Here is a 21,616-nt window from a genome sequence, read left to right as displayed (position 1 = left end):
TAAGCTCTAGAAACCTGCTCCATGGCTGTTATATTCTATTGGGAGCTGCTCTGCCTACTCATCTGAAATAAAAGGTTCCTAAGTTTAAAACCAGCTCTGTCCACATTCAGAGGTGCTATACACTGAGTTGCTGCTGCTGTGCCCCAGGCAGCAAAATCCCTGGGCTGAGCCTCCCTGTAGAAGCGACCAGGCAGCATTAGCGGCAAGTACAGCAAAGCAAAGAGACCCGGAAAGCCACATAGAAAGGGGGTCAGTAGTGGTGAGTGTTTTGGGACCCTAGCATCTGAGCCCCCTTGGCCCAATCTCCTCCCAGCTACTCATAGAAGCCGAAGGCCTGAAGGCCAGGACAAGTGGCTGGCCACAGCTGGGCGACTGGCCAATGGTTCGTGGCTTCTGCCTGTTGGATGCTGGCTATGACTGTTGCAAAGGGGCTGGGCCTTGCTCCCAGTTGGGCCTTGAATAAAAGGGGGGCTCCCTAATCCCTTCACACAGGTAAGCGGGTGGCGTTCCGTAGTGAAGATCGCTCTAGGGTTCAGCTAAACCTGCAGAGCCCCCATTGCCTGTGGCAGTCTACCTCCACGGGCACGCATCTGGAGGCGGCCAACAGGCTTTCAAAAGGCATTAACGTTGTTGTCTCTTCCCAGGCACATTCCATCACCAGCTCTCCGGATGGCCAACGGCAGGACGGGCCTTGGGGGGCCCCAGAGGCCTTGCCTCCTCCTCTCCATCTTCCTCGCCTGCTCGCTTTGGCACAGTAAGTCTCCGTGGAGGAAAGCTGCTTCCCTCTGCAGGAGGGCAGCTGGGCAGCCAGCCGGGCAGAGAGCGAGGCCAGGAGGGGCGGCGGAGACCTTCCTGCCAGGTTTCAGCTGCCTGGAAGATTTCCAAGGCTTGGACGGGTTGAAATGGGCTGAGGCTGCTTGGGTCAGGTTTCCAGGAGGCCTGCTTTTCTGGTATTGTTGGGGGTGGTGTGGGAGTGAGTTAAGACTTTTTGCTGGGTCTGGGTTGCTCTGGGTTTTATGACTGCATGGTGGAAGCCACCTTTGGAGACTCGTTGCCCTAAAAAGTGGCTTTTGAAACTCTGCAATAAGCCAGAAATCCACCATCCGGCCCCATTTCTTCCCCTCTCCATAAGCCGGCTGCATTCCTCTCACCACCATCAGCATACGTCCAGCCATAATTATTGGGTGTGCGGGGGGCAATGACTTGGGGTCTTAAGTTGCATTATCCATATTATCTACATGGACTGGCAGCACTTTAGCTGTGATTCCTGCACTGCAAAGGGGCTAGGTGATGTCACTAACCCTACGGTTATGTGATTCTATTAATTTTCTTGAGTTCATGGGTGCTCCGTCTGTCCCCCCCCTCCCCCGTTTGCATCAGGAGATCCTTCCTACTTCTCTTTAGTGGTGCAACAGCATAATTTTTCCGGTAGAATCATAGAGTTGGAAGAGACCACAAGGGCCATCGAGTCCAACCCCCTGCCAAGCAGGAAACACCATCAGAGCACTCCTGACATATGGTTGTCAAGCCTCTGCTTAAAGACCTCCAAAGAAGGAGACTCCACCACACTCCTTGGCAGCAAATTCCACTGTCGAACAGCTCTTACTGTCAGGAAGTTCTTCCTAATGCTTAGGTGGAATCTTCTTTCTTGTAGTTTGGATCCATTGCTCCAATGGTATATTGGGCAGATGTTGTTCTTTCCCCTCCCTCCTTAACAGACGAACTCATTGGGGGTGTCCAAGGAAGCTAGATGTCGGGAGACAAAAGCAAGGTCTTCCCCACACATTTAAAACATTATGGGACTCACTTCCACAAGTAATGGCATCTAACTTGGACAACTTAGACAGGATGAGACTAATTCATGCAGAAAGAGGAGGAGGAGAGGGCTGTCAGTGGCTACTAGCCACAATGACTGTTTTCCCTCCGGTGTCAGAGGCAGTAAATGCTTCTGAGTAATGCCACTTACTGTAAACGGCAGTGGGGGCAATTGCTCTTGCTGTGCCCAGGTCCTGTTTGTGAGCTTCTACCCTTTGGGGCATCTGGTTGGCCAGTATGGGGACAGGAGCCAGAGTAGTCCTTCCTCATGGCTGCTTCCATGTTGAGGGAGTCGACTTGGTCTGCCCTGAGATTTCAGGGGATGGAGGAAGAGAGAGAGAGATTTCCGAGAGTGTGGGGAAAAGGGTGGCATATATGCTGCCTGTTTCCTGGGCTGAGTGAATTGCCCTCTTGGAGAAAGTCCAGTGGGTAGCATGGGTATAGCAAAAGGGGGGCAGCTGCCGCCCTAAATCAAGTAAATCAATAAAAAGTAACCCAGGTTCTGCCCTCCCCCCCAACATACAGCCTGGCCACTCCCATGGTAGGGAGCAGGGTTGCCAACTTGAATAAAATATGGCGGGGGGGGAGCCCAAACCCCACATAATTGATCACATGATCCGGTGCACCCACACAATTTGAATGGCAATACCCATCAACTTGGGGGAGGGCAGCCCTCTCAAATATTTTATTAGTGAGACCAAAGCCCCCTCTGCCCCTTAGAGTTGGCTCCTATGGTAGGGAGCAAGAGCAAGGGGGGGAGGGCTCAGGGAATTGAGGGGGAGAATTTGGAGATCCACACTTAGGTGATCATGAAGGGGAAAGGGTCTTATTTATTCCGTGCTGTGCTTCTTTCCCCTGCTTCAATAAAATTCCCAGGGCAGCGAGCTCCTAACATTTCAACGTGCGACAACTCCAAATGGAAAGCCCCCTAAAATGGTTCCTTGTTACCAGAGCTTTGTTCAGTTCCATCTTGAAGGAGTCCACTTGGTCCACCCTGAGATTTCAGGGGATGCAGGAGAGAGAGATCGATATCCCAGAGTCAGTACAGGAGAGCGGCTGGGCAGTTGGGAAGGGCCTCTCACCTTTGGAAGACAGACACTGCCCCTTACCTCCGGGGAAGGGGGGTGCTAGTCCTGTGGCTGTTTCATTTCCGGAGGGCTGAGTAAGCTGAGCTGGAGATGTCGTGGCACAATCTGGAGCACAGCTGTGTTGCATAGGAAGTGGCTCAAGGAAGCAGTCAAGGAAATGAACCGAGGGGCACCACTAGCTCAGATAAGCTGCGTCCTGCCTGCGCATTTCGCAAAGCAGGGGGAGTGAAACTGGATAGAGAAAAGTTTCCTTCTTTCTCTCATAATGCTAAAAGTCAAGGACATCTAGTGATGCTTAATGTTGGAAGATTTAGAACAGATAAAAGGAAGAACTTCATCCAGCACAGAGTTAAAATGTGGAACTTGCTCCCACAGGAGGCAATGATGGCCAACAAATTGGATTGCTTTAATCCAATTTCAAAGAGGGCAGGTCTGTCCGTGGCTACCACCATGATGACCATACTCTGCCTCTAATCAAAACATGGAAACCCTTCCAAATCCCATTTGCAGGAAACCACAGGAGGTAGAGAGTCTCTTGTGTCTGAATACTGCTTGCAAGCTTCCCACTGGGGCATCTGAGAGAACAGGATGCTAGACCAGATGAGCCCCTTTGGCCTGATCAAGTGGCAGGGCTAGTTTCATGTTCTTAGGAGAGCTTTATAAACGTTGAGGGGAGCAACCCAATGTACCTGGAGGAGGAAAAACAAGCAGCAGTCAACATAGAAATTTAAGGCTTGTCCTTGGAAGGTCTTTTTTCTAAGGCAGAGGCAGAGTTAGCTTTCCAGACTCAGACAAAATGCATTCTCTACCCCAGGAGTATTTTTTAAAAACTACACACACACACACACACACACACACACACACAAAAGGTCCCCCTCGGCCAGACTCCGATCTAGGCTTTATTTCACCCTTGTCAAAGACACAGCTTGGCACACACACACAGAGCTTAAGAGCCTCAATGGCACCCATTTGGAGGCTTCACTCAGGGCAAAAAAACCTGGCTAGCCCCCCTGTAATTACGGCTCTGCCTGAAAAAACAGGAGTAGAGCAGAGATTCTATCCCTTTCTGCAGTGGAGTCTTGGAGGGCCAAAGTGTGGCTTTGCAGAGGCCCTTTCTGGGGAGGCCTCCTCTGAATATGTAAGTTGCATTGAGTAAAACATTCCTACACTGCTTTCCTCTGAAAATCTGGAGATGACGCACAACAGCTGGTGTCAGTCTGGCACTCAAGCAAACTCTTCTGTTTCTTTCTAGCCGTATCCTCAAAGGACATCCAGCCAAGGTGCTTCACAGACTATGACTCCGAAGTGGGTTGTTCCTGGGAAGTGGACACCTCTACCGACTGCCCCAAGAAGTTCCTCCTGCATGTTACAATGACTAATCGATTCAGTGGCAAAATGTAAGAACTGCCACCCGATCCCCTCTTTCCTCTGTTGGGTGTTTTTGGGGCTGGTGGTACCCTCCTTACCACTGTGAGTTTTCCAAATGCAGAATAAGAAACGCAGGATCCAAAGGGTTTCTCATTCTACTTTTCACTGGACCATTTGTGGTTGGAGAACTTCCAAGGTGCACAGATTTATGTCGTCTTGCACGCTTGCAACTTTTCCAGGGGAATCCACAGCCTGGTGCAGCTAGAGGCATTGCAAAGCCCCTCTCTCACTTGGGCTGAGCTTTCCCAAATCGAGGCTGTGGCAGAAATAATCTGAGTGTTGTCTACTTTGAAAACATCTTTTAAGTCTTGCCATTGTTCCAGGAAATCGTCGAAGTGTTCTCCTAAGAACAAGAGAGGCCTAGATGTGACCCCCAAGTGTACTTGCACCATTCGGTCTGAAGTAATGGATAATTTCAAGTATCGTTTCTCGCTGGAGGCCAATGGGAAAGAGATCTGGAAGAAGGCGATTAAGGACCTTCGTAAAATTGGTAAGGGATCCTTTGGTCTGCAAGATCCTTCTTGCGCATCCTTAGAGGCTGATCTGAAGAACAAGACAAGAGTAGCAGAATACAAGTGTGGTGGGCACAGATCATTTGTCTTCACGATTAGCACCAATTCATGCTGAGAGACCTTCCTTAGCTGCTCCTGCATCCGCCTTAGTACGTTATGCAAAGTCACCACCTTAAACAGTGGCAGGTTTATTGTGGCAGAAACCTTTGCAATGGAGAGCCCCCTTCTTCAGGTGCCTGGAGGGGGATACTCCAGTTCTGGAGAGAACTTGGAGAGGTTGAGGTCTGTCCTCCAGGGTGAAGTCTGCCGCTTTCACCAGCCCTTCCTTACAAAGCAGAGGCCCGTGTTGTCTTCCCTGATAGAAGAGCAGGGGCCCCTTTTGCCTCCCCACATCCTTCTCTTTGTTGTCTTCTTCCCGAATGCAGTGAAACCCCGACAGCCTGTCAACCTGAAACTTAAGATGGGGGATGGCGGATACATCCTCACCTGGGAAGATGGCTATAATGAAAAGAGCATTCTCCATAAAAATTCGGAAACAGACTATGAAGTTGCCTTTGGGCAAGAAGGCATGCTGGAGCACAAGGTAGGCACACCTTCCCAGCATGCTCCTCTCTGTACAATCACCTGGAATAGTGCTGCAAATTTATTATTGTTAATCAGTTAATTACATTTATATCCCACCCTTCCTCCCAAAGGGAACCCAGGGTGGTAAGCTCATCCATGTTAAAACAATGCCATTAAAACAAAAATTTAAAATACTAAAACAACCACATACACTGGGGGGGGGGGGGAGACCGTCTGTGTCCTGAGCAGAGGTTGATGTTTCAGAATACCCCTCTCCCCACCCCCCTGCTCTGCCTCATGCTGGTTGACATGGCATCTTCCCTGCCCTTCCATGACACTTTCTTTGGGCATGAGAAAGTGCCTTCATTGTTCTCTCTGGTGTCTATCAAGGACCATTCACAGAATTCATTTGTTCTAGTGAAAGTCATTGCCCTCACCACCACCACCACATGCACACAACAATACATATGTTCAGCTGCTCTTTGTGGCAAAATAGACAGGCAGATTGCCCTAGTTGCCTATGCAGACCAGTGTGCAGAGCTGCATTTGAGAAAAGGGGAGTATATGTGGTTTTCAGCCATCACTACAGGAGTAGCATTTATTAATTTCTAGGGTTTATCCTAAATCTATAACAATATATTTGGCAGATGATTTTATGCCCCTCACAAGTGGGGCACACACAAGAACAGTGGGTTGGCTTTTATGACTTCTCAGAGTAGACTGGCTTGAGATCAGGGCCACCAGCCCCAAGCCATTGCTTTACTTTGGATCACAGAACCTAGGGGAGGGGTGGCAGATGCAGCCTTCCAGGCCTCTTTCACCGCCCCATTACTGTTCCACACACTCCTAGTTCTTTGGCTAGGCTGAATTGCATATTTTCTTCCTTGTCTGGATGGAGGAATGAGCCCTGCCCTGGGTCCCTGGCTGTAGCTGTCCCCCCACCCCTCAGGTGAGAAATGGCCAGGCTCAGGAGGAAGGGAAGGAGATTCTTCTGTCCTGGAGCCTTCTGTCATTTGGTCTCAAGCCCTTTGACTTCATCTACAAAGCTTTCATTCCCTTGTCCATTGCTACATAAGAGTCCAAAAGCAATTTTCTACCATATCCCAAAATTATCTCCTTCCATAGAAAGTTGAGAAAGAGAAGAATTCCACTCACCAGAAGAACCCCCTCCCAGTGTTTTCCTGTGGTGTGGGAAGGACCACATAATGTAAACCTGTTTGCTTCTCTGTTTCCCCCCCCCCCCCTCCAAAGGCACGCAAACTTATGACGACGGACAGGCAACTTAAAATCGCCATAGGGGGTCTCATGCCAGCAACGATCCATTTTGCTAAAGTGCGCCAGAAAAATTATTTCCTTGGGAACACCTGGAGTGATTGGAGCATCCCGATAAGTTGGAAAACAGATGGGTGGATTGGGTAGGGCACCTGTTTATTATTAGCAATGTGTTGGCATCCCTGTGTGTTCTGGGCTCCACATTGTGGGCTCTTTATTTCTAGATTTTGTAAACCTTCTGGATTTGTGAAATATTCCGACCCCACCCACAGGAACGTTTGTGCATCATCTGGCCCCTTTGAGTGAGCGACAGCATTTCTCTCACATTGCTGGGGTCTTGCATTTCCAGTCAGCTAGACATCAAGTTAATATGCAGGCCTCTCACTTAATTCAGTGCAATTCTCTGCTGTAGACAATACCTCTTTCTGAAGTCACCCCAATGATTTTTATTGTTTCTCATTTAAATAAAGACAAGAACACACAACTACATTAACTTCTCCAGTGGTCCATTCTTATTAAATTCCATACGTAGTACATAGTGCACATGTAATAAAGTAGCCTCTCCACAGAGATTCCTGTGTTGAAAGTGGAATAAAAGGATCTTCCGTCTCATTTATAAAGGAAAAGAAAGGAAGCCAACATCACCAAAAGTGTCTATCCTTGAAGTGCCTTTAATTACACTTTTGTGGCAAGTAAGGCCTTCCAACAGAGCCACACTCCAAATACTATTTAACCAGATCTCAGTGAGGAGTTCTATAGATTGTTTCCAATATCGGGCTATTGTAAATTGGGCTGCTGATAACAGAAAACAATACTGTACTAGGGGAGCACCAAATTATTAACCCTTTTCTCCTTTCAGGCAGAAATGGGTGGAATCTGTGAGCTTAGCATCCCCTTTTCAGGGGATGAAGCTTGCCAAATTTCACACACAGAGGTCCAAGGGAGTTGTGCTTGAATCTCTGTGGGGAACGAGGGGTGAAGGGGAGCAAGGTCATTGAGAGGAGCTGGGGGTGCTGTGCATGCGAGAATCCTCTTTTACCTTCCCAGAAACCCTGTGAAGTCTGCTAGCTTGAGAAATGGCAAGTGGCCCAAGGTCCTTGGATGAGAGGGATGGAGAGGCCAGGGAAAGGACACCCCTATACTCAGTTTTATGCACCACCCTTTGGACCCCCCGGGAAACTCACCAAATGAAACCTGCTGCCTCCTGGACCCGGGTGTGTGCAGTGCAAGTAAGCTGAGTGCTGAACAGGACACAGTACAGTCTGCATGGGGTCTATTCGTAAAAGCAAGACTAGGGCAGTGTCAGCAGGTTCCAGGAAGCCCCCTTTCTTCTGAGATTTTTGGAGTGATCTGTGTCTGTTTGAGCCCAGGCTGGTGGGAGGGGTTGAGTGGGGAGATGTATCCGAAGGTGAAGGAATTGATAGCAGCATTTATTTATCAGAAACTAGTCCTGATGGTTTTATTGTGTTGTTCTGTAATACCTGTCGCTTTCAGCATACTGCTTTAGAGATATGTTCACATAGTTATTTTTATATATACAGTGGTACCTGTGGTTAAGAACTTAATTCGTTCCGGAGGTCAGTTCTTAAGCTGAAACTGTTCTTAACCTGAAGCACCACTTTAGCTAATGGGGCCTCCCGCTGCCGCCGCGCCACTGCCACACGATTCCTGTTCTCATCCTGAAGAATGCTCTTAACCCGAGATGCTATTTCTGGGTTAGCAGAATCTGTAACCTGAAGCGTCTGTAACCTGAAGCGTCTGTAACCTGAGGTACCACTGTAGTCAGGGAAGGGTCATTGCAGCTCAGTGGTGTCTGCTTTGTATGTATGCAGAAGGTTCCAGGTTCAGTCCCCAGCATTTTTTTAATTAAAAAAAATGCATTTAATCTTTATTGATTTTTCAGTATACATCCCAATTATCACTCTCCATCAAAGATATAATTACAGATAGGTAGCCGTGTTGGTCTGCCATAGTCAAAACAAAAAAATTCCTTCCAGTAGCACCTTAAAGACCAACTAAGTTAGTTCTTGGTATGAGCTTTTGTGTGCATGCACACTTCTTCAGATACCACTTCAGATACACTTCTTCAGATACACACTTCTTCAGGTATCTGAAGAAGTGTGCATGCACACGAAAGCTCATACCAAGAACTAACTTAGTTGGTCTTTAAGGTGCTACTGGAAGGAATTTTTTTGTTTCATCAAAGATATAGTAAAGTAACAAGACTTCCCTCCACCTGAACGTGGGTCCTCTACAATTCTATATTAACTGCTTATTGAATAACATCTAATTTATATTTATCTAATATATCCATAAGTTATGTCACCTTGCAGGAGTCATTTCAGATTTCAGATGTTTACAACGATCTTTAAGGCATTGTCTGTATTTGTCCCATTCTGTGTTAAATTTTTGGTGGCCATGATTCCTAACTTTCCCCATTAGACTTGCCATCTCAGCGTACTCAAATAATTTTTTCTGCCATTCCATTTTTGTCCCCAGCATCTCTAGGTAGGGCTGAGAGACACACCCTACCTGAAAGCCTTGGGGAGCGATTGCCAATCAGTGTAGACAATGGTCTGACTTAGTATAAGGTGGCGTGGCTGCCTATCTATAATTAGGCAATACAGAAAAGGTCTAAATAAGGAAGATCCACTCCAGCACACTGGCTAACTTGTCAATGAGTAACTGCATCCCAGTGACAGTACTGTTCAGTGGGAAGAGGAGGTGCATGTGGAAACCTTGATGCAAGCACCAGTTAAGCCATTTCCTACCTTTCTACTTCCAAAAACCCCACCTCTTCTTTCTTAGCACCCCTCCTGGGCCCCATAGACTCCTGCTTCCCCCCGCCCCCCCAATGATCTATCTGGTCAACTTTCACCTGCTCTTATAGGAAATGTAATAAGAGTAGATGAGTTCAGCTGCAGCTGAAACAGGCCAAAAGGGTTGTAACGCCACGACTCCAGAGCCCGGACTGACTTGGCTGCGCGCACACACCACGGGGCTGGCGTGGTCGTCCCGCGCCGCAAGCACTCTGCACATGCTCAGGAGACACCGATCGCAGTCTGTTGTAGCCGAGTTTGGTGCGAGCCGTCCCAGGGAGGGCTTCCAGGCTGGCTGGGAATTCCCGTCAAAGGCGGGAAGGGGCCGGGCTCGGCATGCAAATCCGCGCCCCAGGAGGAGGGCCGGGGCGTAACCCAGCGCTTCCCGGACAGCAGCCGTAGCAGCGGAGGGCGCGTGGCCCAAGGGGGCTGGAGTCGGCGAGTCACGAAGGGCTCCCGGTCGCCGTCGGGTCTCCGCCCCCCCTCCCCGGGCCCTCTCCCCTCCGGGATTCCCTTTCGCTTTGCGCAGGAGCGCTGGCCGGAACCCCGGGGGAGGCGGGACGAGGCGGGCGCTGGCCGAATTTGTTCAGAGTCCGCCCCGGGACGCGCGGAGGGAGGCCCGCCCTTCCTCCCCACCCACCGAGTGGAGCAGCCCGTCACCCAAGCAAGCAGCAGCGGGAGGGGCTCCTTCACTACGGGCAGCCAGGTCAAGCCAAGCGGGGGCGGGCGGGCGAGCGTCTCCTGAGCTCCGCTTCGCCTGGCTCCGCGCCTGGGGGCCGGGCTGGCAGTGGCAGAAGGAGGGAAGCGGGCCGCTCGACCTTGTTGCCTCTTCCCGGCAGGGCCCGGCGCCCTTCGTTCCCGACTCTTCGGATGGCCGACGGCGGGACGGGTTTCGGGGGTCCCCGGAGGAAGCCCGGCCTCCTCCTCCTCTCCGTCTTCCTCGCCTGCTGGCTTTGGCACAGTAAGTCTCCGCGGAGGAAAGCCGCTTCCCTCGGCAGCAATAGGGCGCGGCCAGCCGAGCGGAGAGCGAGGCTCCCCCGGCCGTAGCAGTTGCGCACCCAGAGACTCCCCGAGGGGCGGCGGGGACCCTCCTGCCGAGGTTCAGCCTCCTGGAAGCTTTTCAAGGCTTGGGCGGGCTGCTTGCTTGGGTCAGGTTTCCACGAAGCAGGCGTGCCAAGTTGAATACAATATAATGGGGGGGGGGTTAAGCCCCGCCCCATAATCGATCACATGATGCTGTGCACCCACACCATTTGAAAGGCAACGCCCATCAACTGGTGGGAAAGGGAGACCCCTAGGATTTGGCTCCTGTGCCAGGAGCATTTCTGGCTCTAATTCCTGGTGTTGTGGGTTGGTGAGGAGGTGTTTAAGAAGTTTTGCTGGGTCTGGGGTTGCCGTGGGTTTTACTACCATACCCTTAAGACGGTCGTTGCAGAGTTTTGAATCTCTACAATAAGCCAGGCACCCACCACACACACCCCATTTATCCTCCTGTCTCCATAAACAGGCTAGGTTCCTCCTGCCATCATCAGTAAGTGTCCAGCGGGGGGGGGGTGGGGGGGGGCCTCGGTGGTCGGCCCATATTTTCTACACCAGAGGTCAGCAAACTTTTTCAGCAGGGGGCCGGTCCACTGTCCCTCAGACCTTGTGGGGGGCCGGACTATATTTTGAGAGGGGAGAACGAATTTCCTATGGCCCACAAATAACCCAGAGATGCATTTTAAATAAAAGGGCACATTCTACTCATGTAAAAACACGCTGATTCCCAGACCATCCGCGGGCCGGATTTGGAAGGCCTTAATTTGCCTATCTGTGATCTACACGGACTATAAGCACTTACTTTCCAAGGTTTCAGGCAAGGTTTCTCCAGCCCTCCCTGGAAATGCTGCCATTCGGGATTGAACCTTGACCTTCTGCATGCATAGCAGGTGCTCTGTCCCTGAGTGAAGGCTTTCCCAGTGGGGTGCAGGTAGAGGTGGAGCAGTCTGCTAGCCAGGCCATGGAGCCCAGTTGTTAGCTGTGATTCCTGCACTGCAGGCAGGTGGGCTCACTAGCAACCCTACAATTCTGTGATTCTATTGTTCTTCTTGAGTCTGTGGATTTTCCATCTGTCTCCCACCTCAGGAGAGCCTTCCTACTTCTCTTTAGTAGTGCAACAGTTTAATTTTTACGGTATATTGGGCAGATGTTTTTCTCCCCCTCCCTCATTAACAGGCGAACTCATTGGGGACGTCCAAGGATGTTGGAAGACAAAAATAAGGTCTTCCCCACGCATTTAAAACATTATGGGACTCACTCCCACAAGAGGCAGTGATGGCTTCTCACTTGGGCGACTTAGACAGGATGAGACAAATCCACAGTAGAGGTGGAGGAGAGGTCTCCCAATAGCTACTGGCCATGATGATGGTTTTCTCTCCAGTATCAGAGGCAGTAAATGCCTCTGAACAATGCCACTTACTGGAAACAGCAGTGGGGGGATGCTCCTGTTTGTGAGCGTCTTCCTTTTGGGGCACCTGGTTGGCCACTATTGAGGACAGGAAGCAGAGTGGTCCTTCCTCGTGGCTGCTTCCATGTTGAGAGAATCAACTTGGTCTGCCCTGAGATTTCACGGGATGGGGAGCGAGAGAGAGTTTCCTGAGTCAGTGTAGGAATGTGGCTGGGTTGGCAGGAAGGGGCTCCCTCTCCCTTGGGGGACGGATGCCACCCATCTCCCCATACCTCCTGGGGAGCATCTAGTCTGTTTCATTTCTTCATGGCTTTCTTTTCTGCTGAAGATGAAAAGGGAAGTTTGCTCCCTCTGCTGCTTTTGAGGAACCGAAACTAGAGGCGAAGCTGCCTTGTGCATGTTTGATAGGAAAATAAACATCCAGAGGGTTGCGCAAGCTGAGCTGGAGATGTCCTGGCTCAGCCTGGAGCAGAGAGGTCAATGGGGCCATGTTGCAGGGAGGTCAATGGGGCCATGTTGCAGGGAGGTCAATGGGGCCATGTTGCTGTAGGAACGCCAGAAGCAGGAGAAGCGGTGCAAGGAAGCAGACAGTGGCAAAGATGCCATCTCGCAAGCTGCAATCCTGGCTGAGCATTTCGCAGCAAGTTCCAGCAGGGGGAGCCACTTAGTCTGTTGCAGGAAGAAGAAGAAATAGTTTCTTGTTGGCCTAAGGCCCTAAGCTTTGGAATGATAGACCTTTCAGTCTTCAAGTTGCTACAGAACTCAGTGGGAATTGTTTCTGTGTAGACATGCCCAGGATTCCACTGTGAGAAGCAGAGGAGTGGCTTGGGTGGCGGAAAAGTAGAACAACCCTGCTAGAAATTTTAGACAGGTAAGCAGCAGCAGATAAGGAGGCGAGAAAGAGGTGACAGGATAGAAAATTTTATAAAATTATGTGTGGTATAGTGAAAGTGGATAGGGAAGTTTTCTTATGTCTCTCATAATGCTAAAAGTCAAGGACACCTAGTGGTGCTTAATGTTGGAAGATTCAGAACAGACACGGAAACACTTCCAAATCTCAGTTGCAGGAAATCACAGGAGGTGGGGAGTCTCTTGCACTTGAATCCCACTTGCAGGCTTCCCACTGGGGCATCTGGTCATTCACTGAGAGAGCAGGATGCTGGACCAGATGGGCCCCTTTGGCCTGATCCAGCGGCAGGGCTACTTTCATGTTCCTAGGAGAGCATTATAAATGGTGAGGTGAGCAACCCAAAGCACTTGGAGGAGGAAAAAGAAGCAGCAGTCAGCTGAGGTCCAGCGCCGAGGGCCTTCCGGTGGTTCCCTCACTACAAGAAGCCCAAGTTACAGGGAACCAGGCAGAGGGCCTTCTCGGTAGTGGCACCCGCCCTGTGGAACACCCTCCCATCAGATGTCAAAGAGAAAAACAACTACCAAACTTTTAGAAGACATCTGAAGGCAGCCCTGTTTAGGGAAGCTTTTAATGTTTAATAGGTTATTGTATTTTAGTGTTTTGTTGGAAGCTGCCCAGAGTGGCTGGGGAAACCCAGCCAGATGGGCGGGGTATAAATAATAAATTATTATTATTGTTGTTGTTGAGAATTTAAGGCTTGGAAGGTCTTTTTCTAAGGCTTTTCCAGACTAACACACAATGGCACCTTGGAGGGCTGGAGTTGCATAGGCCTGTGTTGGACTCTTCCTCCGAAGAAGTAAGTTTCGTTCAGGAAAACGCCTTCCTCTGAAAACTGCACAACAGCTGGTGTCAGTCTGGCACTCAAGCAAACTCTTCTGTTTCTTCCTAGCCGTGTCTTCAAAGGACATCCAGCCAAGTTGCTTCACAGACTATGAATCCGAAGTGGTTTGTCACTGGGAAGTGGATGCTTCCACCGACTGCCCCAAGGAGTTCCTCCTGCGTGTTGCAACGACTAGTACAGTTTATGGCCCAGGGTAAGTCATGCTGTGAAACATGTGAACTGCCCCCAGATCTCTTTCCTCTGTCGGGTGTTTTCGGGGCTGGTGGTACCCACCTGAAAGCTTACCAGGGTAAGGTAATAATAATATAAAAAGTGAGAGAAATTAAAAGAAGTGACATTAACGTTGTTGGGCCTCGCTCAGCATTACTTGTGCCACAGGGCTTCTCTTACAGAGAAGGAGGCCCTTAACATATGGCAGGTAAATATAAAGCCCTTGCCATCCTGGGGACTGTAGTCTGAGGGCCTGGACTGCCAGCCCTGGTGGCTACTGATATCAGGGCTGCAGAATGCATCTGTGGTGGGTTCGCCTTCTCTGAGACACCCTGGGAGGAGTAGCCAGCCCAAACCTTTTCCAGAAAATGGATGTGGGTTCTTTACAAAATGTCTCTGGAAGCTGAGTTGCAGTCACTTTGAGTTTTCCAAACCGAGAATAAGAAATGCTGGATCCAAAAGGTTTCTCATTATACTTTTCATTTGTTGTTGGAGAGCTTTCAAGGTGCACAGATTTATCCCCTCTTACACACTTGCAACTTTTCCTGGGGGTCTGGAGAATCCACAGCCTGGTGTGGCTGGAAGCATTGCAAAGCCCCTCTCTCACTTGGGCTGAGCTTTCCCAAATCGAGGCTGTGGCAGAAATAATCCGAGTGTTGTCTACTTTGAAAACATGTTTTAAGCCTTGCCATTGTTGCAGGAAATCATGGGAGTGTTCTCCTAAGAACAAGAGAGGCCTGGATGTGACCCCCAAGTGTACTTGCACCATTCGGTCTGAAGTACTGCATAACTACAAGTATCATTTCTCACTGGAGGCCAACGAGAAGGAGATCTGGAAGATGACGAGTGTGGACCCTGATGACATTGGTAAGGGATCCTTTGGTCTGGCAGACCCTCCTTGCGCATTCCTGGGGGCTGCTCTGAAGAACAAGACAAGAGGAGCAGCATACGAGCGGGGTGAGAAGGGAGGGTTTGTCTTCATGATTAGCACCAATCAATGCTCAGAGACCTTCCTGCATCCATCTTAGTCCGTTAGGCAAAGCCACTGCCTTGAATGGTGGCAGGTTTATTCTTCAGGTGCCTGGAGGGGGGATATTCCAGTTTGGAAGAAGTTAGAGAGGTTGATGGAGAGAGAAAAAATGGCTGCCTAGAAGAGCTAAGGCTACTCCCGGGAACTGGTTGAAGAGCTTAGGAGAGGCCTCAGAATTCAAGAAAGCAGGGCAATATGTGGCAACTGTGGAAAACCACAAGGGATTGAGGGGTTTGCCTCTGTATGCATGTTGGGGGTCACCTGGAATGGACACAGCCTGCTACTTGCCCACACCTGCTGCCCGCCTGTTTCTCTATAGCCACATCAAAGCCACAGGGTGCTTTCCTACACGGTAACATAAGAACAACACATCGAGCATTTGAAATTTGCCAGGCACCAGGTGCATATTGCCTTGGATCTTCTCTGTTTTACACACTAACAGCACACCCTTTAGAACTGTATCTGTGATATTTTATCTGCACGATCAGAACAAATTTTGGGGACCAAGCTGCTTGGCCCCAAAATGCCAACTAGACATTCTGTTTTCGTGACTGTAACCCTGGTTTAAGGAGCCTTTTGGTACCTAGCTTATATATCTAAGTTTCTAACACGGAAAACATCCTGTTAATGTGGACACAACATTGCCATGAAACGGTATGGTGTGAAGCAGCAGCGAGAAGGAATTAAGAGAAGGGGGTGGACGTGTGTGTCTGTCCTTCCAGGGAGAAGGACCTGCTGCTTTGACCTTCCCCTCCTTCCAAACCAGAGGCCCACATTGGCCTGCTCTGTGTAGGGAGCAGGCGCACTCCCCAACCTCTTTTGCCTCCCCACATCTTTCTCTTTGTCGATTTCTTCCCAAATGCAGTAAAACCCCGACCGCTTGTCAACATGACTGTTAACAGGAAGGATGACTCGTACATCTTCACCTGGGCAGATGACTATGAAGAAGGGAACGTTCTTCACGAAAATCCGGAAACAGAATATGAAGTTGCCTATTGGCCTATAAACCAAACGGACGAGGTAGGCACACCTTCTCAGCATGCTCCTCCCTGTACGATCACCTGGAATAGTGCTGCAAATTTATTGTTGTTAATTAATTACATTTATATCCAACCCTTCCTCCTAAAGGGAACCCAAGGTAGCAGGATCATCCATGTTTAAAAATGCCATTAAGTCTAAAATTAAAAATGTTAAAACAATCACATACACCATGGAGGGGACCTTCTATGTCCTGAGCAGAGGTTGAGGTGTTGGGACCCCTGAAAGCCTCAGAATGGCCTTGCCCCCCCACTCTGCCTCATGCCAGTTGACATGGTATATTCCTGCCCTTCCTTAACACTTTCCTTGGGCAGCTCTGTAGACCCAGCGAACTGCAGGCCCAAAAGCCTTTAGATATATTTGCAAATGATTATATGCCCCTCACCAGGGGGGCACACAAGAGCAGTGGGCTGGCTTTTATGACTGGCTTGAGAGCAGGGCCACCAGCCCCCAAGGCTTTGGATCACAGAACCTAGGGGAAGGGAGGCAGATGTGGCCCTCCAGGCCTCTTTCACCTGGCCCCTGGGGCTCTGTCCAGGCCAGGCCTCCCCCACCTCAGTCCTGTTCCACACACTCCTAGTGCTTTGGCTGGGCTGAATTGCATCTCTTGCTTGCTTGCCTGGATGGAGGAATGAGCCCAGCCCTGGGTCCCTGGCTGTGGCTGTCTCCCCCCCCCCCATGCCGCCCCTCAGGTGGGAAATGGCCAGAGCAGGGAGGGAAGGAGATCCTTCCACCCTGGAGCCTTCTGTCATTTGGTCTCAAGCCCCTTGACTTCATCTACAAAGCTTCCATTGCAGCTTGTCTTGAAACAGGTCTCTGAAATTAATTCCCTTGTCCATTGTCACATAAGTGTCCAAAAGCTTTTCTACCACATCCCAAAATGATCTTCCTCCATAGAAAGTTGGGAAAGAGAAGAATTCCACTCACCAGAAGAACCCCCTCCCAGTGTTTTCCTGTGGCGTGGGAAGGACCACATAATGTAAACCTGTTTGCTTCTGTTCCCCCCCCCCCAAAGTTACACGAACACACTACGCACAGCTTTCATTATAAAATCTTCGACGATAACCTCATGCCAGGAACCACCTATGTTGCAAAAGTGCGGCAGAGAATTATATTGTTCGGGGGCATCTGGAGTGACTGGAGCGCTGAGTACACATGGAAAAATGGTAAGTGCTTAGGGCAGGGGCTGAGCAAGGCACCTGTTTATTATTAACAATCTGTTGGCATCTCAGTTGGCATCCCTGTGTGTTCTGGGCTCCACATTGTGGGCTCTCTCTTTTCTGGATTCTGTAAACCTTCTGGATTTGTGAAATACTCCCACCCCACCCGCAGGAACGTTTGTGCGCCATCCAGCCCCTTTGAGTGAGCGACAGCATTTCTCCCGCATTGCTGAGGTCTTGCATTTCCAGTCAAGCTGGACATCGAATTAAACTGCAGGCCTCTCACTTATTTCATCACAATTTTCTTCTGTAGACAGTACCTCTTTCTGAAGACTAAGGCACATGATACTAGTCATTTGGAAGACTTGTTTTAGTAGAAGAAGGTGGCACAATGTTCTGCATGAAAATGCACTAAGCGATCAGTGGCACAACACAGGCAGAGAGGCAGGGGGCAGTCGCAGTTTGCCTGGCTAGAGACAAATAACTGGAAAGACCTTCTAGATTCCACAGTGACTTTGATTGCTTGCCCTGGGTAGGCTTGCTAAAAGCAGCTCTGCTGCAGACCCCTGGGTGAAGTTAGCAGGTTCAGTGTGGTGCCACAGCACATCAGGCCCCGCTACCACCAATGCTCCCTCTTCCTGCATCAAGCTCATTATCTGCTGGTTTTTCTCTGCATATAACTTCACAGTATACTGCCTGTAGCTGTATTTGTGCTTCCTCCACCTCCTCTGCTCTCCTCTCTTTTCTTCTCCTTGCCTGTTGTCTTTTCCTTGGTCAAAGGTGAGATGATAGACTACCTGGGACAGAGACCTACCTTCTTGCTTCTCTTGCTCTGTGTGCGGTGATGGTGCTACATGAATAATAAGCAGCACAAATGCCCCTTACCTTGGTGGTGCTGGGTGACCCAAGGACCCCTTTCCCCAGCCCAAGGTAAGTCTGGCTGAAGGGAAACCAGCTTGAAACTGCAGGAGGGGGTTAAAGGTTAGATTAGCATGTGCAGGAGAAACCAAACACATGAGGCGTTAAATGTGCCTGTCGGTGCCCATCCCCACATCCCAATTTGGGAAACTCCTTTTCCAAAAGAAGGACTTGGAAGGCTGCAATTCCCCTAACAAGAGACAAGCTAAAACCAACAAATAAACCTCACCACATCCCTACAAGGCAATAGGCAAATAAAACCCTAAGGAAAAATACTGCAAATCACATGAAATTCTTTCCAGCTGTGTGAGTTGGGCTCCTTTGTCAACTGAGGCTTCTGGGCGTTGAGCCTGATCTTTTGCCCCCTTTCCAGGTGGGTGGGTGGGTGCCTGTCTGCCTGTCTGCCAGCTAGCCAGCCAGCCTGCCTCCCATGGGTATCAGGGTGAATTGTACACCCAGATAACCAAAATGTTTCTTGCCTTCCAGAGATTGAGCCAAGGTCTGGGTCTATCCTCTGGATTTTCATCCCCTTGCTGTGTGTGTTCATCATGGCCCTGGCTACCTTCAGCTTCTTCTGCGTCACCAGGTAGGTCTTGGGTGCCTTGCAAGGTGTTGTCTCCAGGGCTGCCCTTTGCCCACAGCAAAACAAATTAAAAAATGGTCACTTCTGCTTGAAGGTTGCAGGCCTTGGTGGCAGAGGCATTTTCCTGCAACCCTGACAGGAAAGGAAGAGGAAAGTGGCCCCTGTCCCTTCTGAGTCTTCTCCTCATCCTCCTTCCAGCCAAACAGTCTTCCTCAGCTCTCTCACGTGGTGTTTTTAACCATGCAGTTGGCTGCTAGTAGTCACCTCGGGAGGGGGAAGATTGGTTCCTGATGTTCGGAGGGGAGGCAGCCCTTGCAGAGCCCTGTCTCTCCTTTTCTGAGGGCCGGGAAGGACTGACGGGTGGCGCTTTCTTGCTTTGCAGGGTGAAGAAGGGATGGTGGGACCAGATTCCAAACCCCGCCAAGAGCAAAGTGGCCGCTGGTGTGACAGCAGCGGTGGTGCCATTCGGAAACATGGGCCTTGAGCACCCTGTGCATATTCACAGCTGCATTGCATCTGCCAAGCCAGAAACTCAGAAAGAGGAAGACTGCCAGGTCCCTCATGAAGATGCCGTGGCCAAGCTCTTCAGGGACCTTCTCAGTGGGGACCTGAGCAGTGGGAGCACCGGTATCCTGGACGAGCACCCACTTCTCAAGGACCAGGCTCTGGGGCACACGCAGAGTGCTTTTTCCTTTTCTCAAGATGCACCGCTGGACAAGCACCGTGGAGTTTCGGAGACCTCTTCCGAACCTGTCTATCACAACACCAGCACAGAGACAGTGGCTTCGTCCCAGCCAGGCAGTGCTGCCCTGGAACTGCCCCTCAGCCACAGCCTCTTCTCCCCAGAGGCACAACCCGTCACCACGGACAGACTCTGTTTGCAAGTGGAGGGAGGCAGCACAGCCGCCCCCCAGCCCTCGGGCTACAAGTGTTTCAGCAGCCTGGTGGCGGAGCCTATGGCCGGCTTCAGCCAGGTCTGTGAGGAGGAGCAGGAGGAGTTTTCTCCTTTCAGGGACCAAATCCAGCCATTCAGCCATGCCTCAGGGCCTTGCCTTGCACCTGTGACTGGCAGCCTGCACCCTGCTTTCCAGGGTGTCTTCCCAGAAGCCCAAGACTTGCTTTGCTTTTCCTCCTGTATGGCAGTTGCAGAGCAAGAGGCGAGGCCAGGCAGCTCCTCCCAACATGCCCCAGGGAAGTCTGGCCCCTGCCCAGCAGCCTCCCTCCTGGCTGGTTACCGCTCCTTCAGCTCAGCTCTCCAGGAAGGCACAGCCCCCCAGGGCAAGAGTGGCAGCGCTGGTTGCGGCCTAGATGGGCAGTCCCCTTACAAACCCTTGCTCAGCATTGTCCAGGACAGCCCCGCAGCAGCCACTGGGGTGAGCAGGGTCCTCTTTCACCCTGGCTGGGGGGCTCAGGAGGTAAGAGACCCGGCCTGGGCAAGTGCACCCTGCGGGGCGGACCTTGACATGCAACAGGTGGCCTCCGATGGATGCTTTAGGGAAGATGTGGCCAGGGACAAAGGCCTTTCATACCCCTGAGGCCCCTTGTACCTCCTTAATTCCGCCTGAACCGGGCAGTGACCTTCTCCAGGCGGAATCCTCCCTAAATCCAGAGATCTGCTATGCTGTAAACAGGAAAGCAGCAGCAACCGCATATAGGGTTTGGGGGTTCAGGGAGGAGGAGATATGGGACTGCAGTCGGAGGATGCTGCTGCGTGGGAGAAGGGAATTAAAGGAGGGACAAAAGGTGTTCACCATCCCCTTTAAGCCCAGGTAGGGAAGGGCCCTTATTACCAACAGAGGACTAAGCCAAAGGGCAGCAAGGAGAGGCGCCTTCCTGCTTGTAGGCCTGCATCTGTGTGGAAACTCTGAGGACAAGTTGCTGGACTCAAGGGGCCACTTTTGGCACTTCTTACATGAATGGGAACTTCAGGGGGATGGGTGCTTTCTTGACCCATACTGGGCTGGGGGCCTGAGCACCAGCTGTTCTTGGGCTCAAGTTACTGGACAGTCGCCTGCAATGGATTCCACACCTGCCTGTCAAGTGTTTCGGTTCTGCCTGCTGACAGGCTCTGAATCCAGCAAGTGGCCAGCTTTTGCTCAGGCAATGCCTTGGTTTTTGCAGAGAACAGTGCCTGCCTTTCTTTTGTTGCTGCTTCTGTACAGGTAAGGAGGTCTTGCTTCATATATCCATAGCAAGCAACAAGGTCTCTGCCTGGTGGTGTGACTTCCTGTGCCCTCTGCCAGAGATCAGATAAGAGGAGGGGAAGCAGGCTGAATAAAGGGATGCTCTGGGACTGCTTTTGGTGATGGGGATGCCAGGAAGTATCGCCAAGTGACTGAGACAACACCATTCTAGCATTAAAGTTTTTTATCCATATGATCCAGCTTTATTGCACTTATTCCACTCAAGGTGTGATATAGGCAGGACAGCATTTCCAAAAGGAGGAAAAGAAGCTTGCAGCTTGCATGGGGAAGGACCTGTCATGGACCCCCCATGGAGGCTGAGGCTGCTGCTCCCAGCTGGCGAAGAGAAGACTGTGTGGCTGTGGGCAGCCCAGGTGGACCATTCTGGCATCATGGTTCACTCGCGTCTCACAGGTACCTGTAGAATGAATGGCTTCTGAGAAGATGAGAAGCTATCCAGGCGAATGGAAGCTACAAGAAAGGAAGTGGTTAGAAACATTCAAGTACAGAACCTGAATGTTGAAGCACATTTAATCTGCATAACCTTTTAAATGTATGAGTGCAGATTCCTGTCAGCTCTCAGCCTCTTGCTGCTGGCTTACTGAGCCATGGGGTGCAGCCAAGATTTGATAGGCACAGTAGGCTGTGTGCGGATTGGACCCTCTGCAGGTTGAAGCAAAAGTTTAGTTACCTGCCAATTAAGATGTATGACTTGAACTGTGCAATATAAAAATTTTCGTACCTCCATTGCTGGGGATCTGAGTGATTTGAGGTCCCTGCCATACTACACCTCTGTGGA

General features: G+C 50.5%; 1 protein-coding gene across 1 annotated transcript; it reads left to right on the top strand.

Moving 5' to 3' along the window:
* Positions 1 to 103: 103 nt before the first annotated feature.
* On the top strand, positions 104 to 21,010 carry IL4R (interleukin 4 receptor). Its single transcript, XM_083713342.1, has 8 exons — positions 104 to 249; positions 645 to 754; positions 13,744 to 13,888; positions 14,606 to 14,772; positions 15,801 to 15,955; positions 16,989 to 17,139; positions 18,538 to 18,637; positions 19,017 to 21,010. Exons 2-8 carry the CDS (start codon positions 670 to 672, stop codon positions 20,167 to 20,169), a joined length of 1,956 nt encoding a protein of 651 aa, XP_083569468.1. The 5' UTR covers positions 104 to 249; positions 645 to 669; the 3' UTR covers positions 20,170 to 21,010.
* The last annotated feature ends 606 nt before the right edge of the window (positions 21,011 to 21,616 follow it).

The sequence above is a fragment of the Podarcis gaigeae genome (genome assembly GCF_964106915.1).
Source record: "Podarcis gaigeae genome assembly, chromosome: 14".
In the NCBI taxonomy this organism is placed as follows: Eukaryota; Metazoa; Chordata; class Lepidosauria; order Squamata; family Lacertidae; genus Podarcis; species Podarcis gaigeae.
Note: the sequence above shows the minus strand (reverse complement) of the source record. Positions and strands in the feature narration are given on the sequence as shown.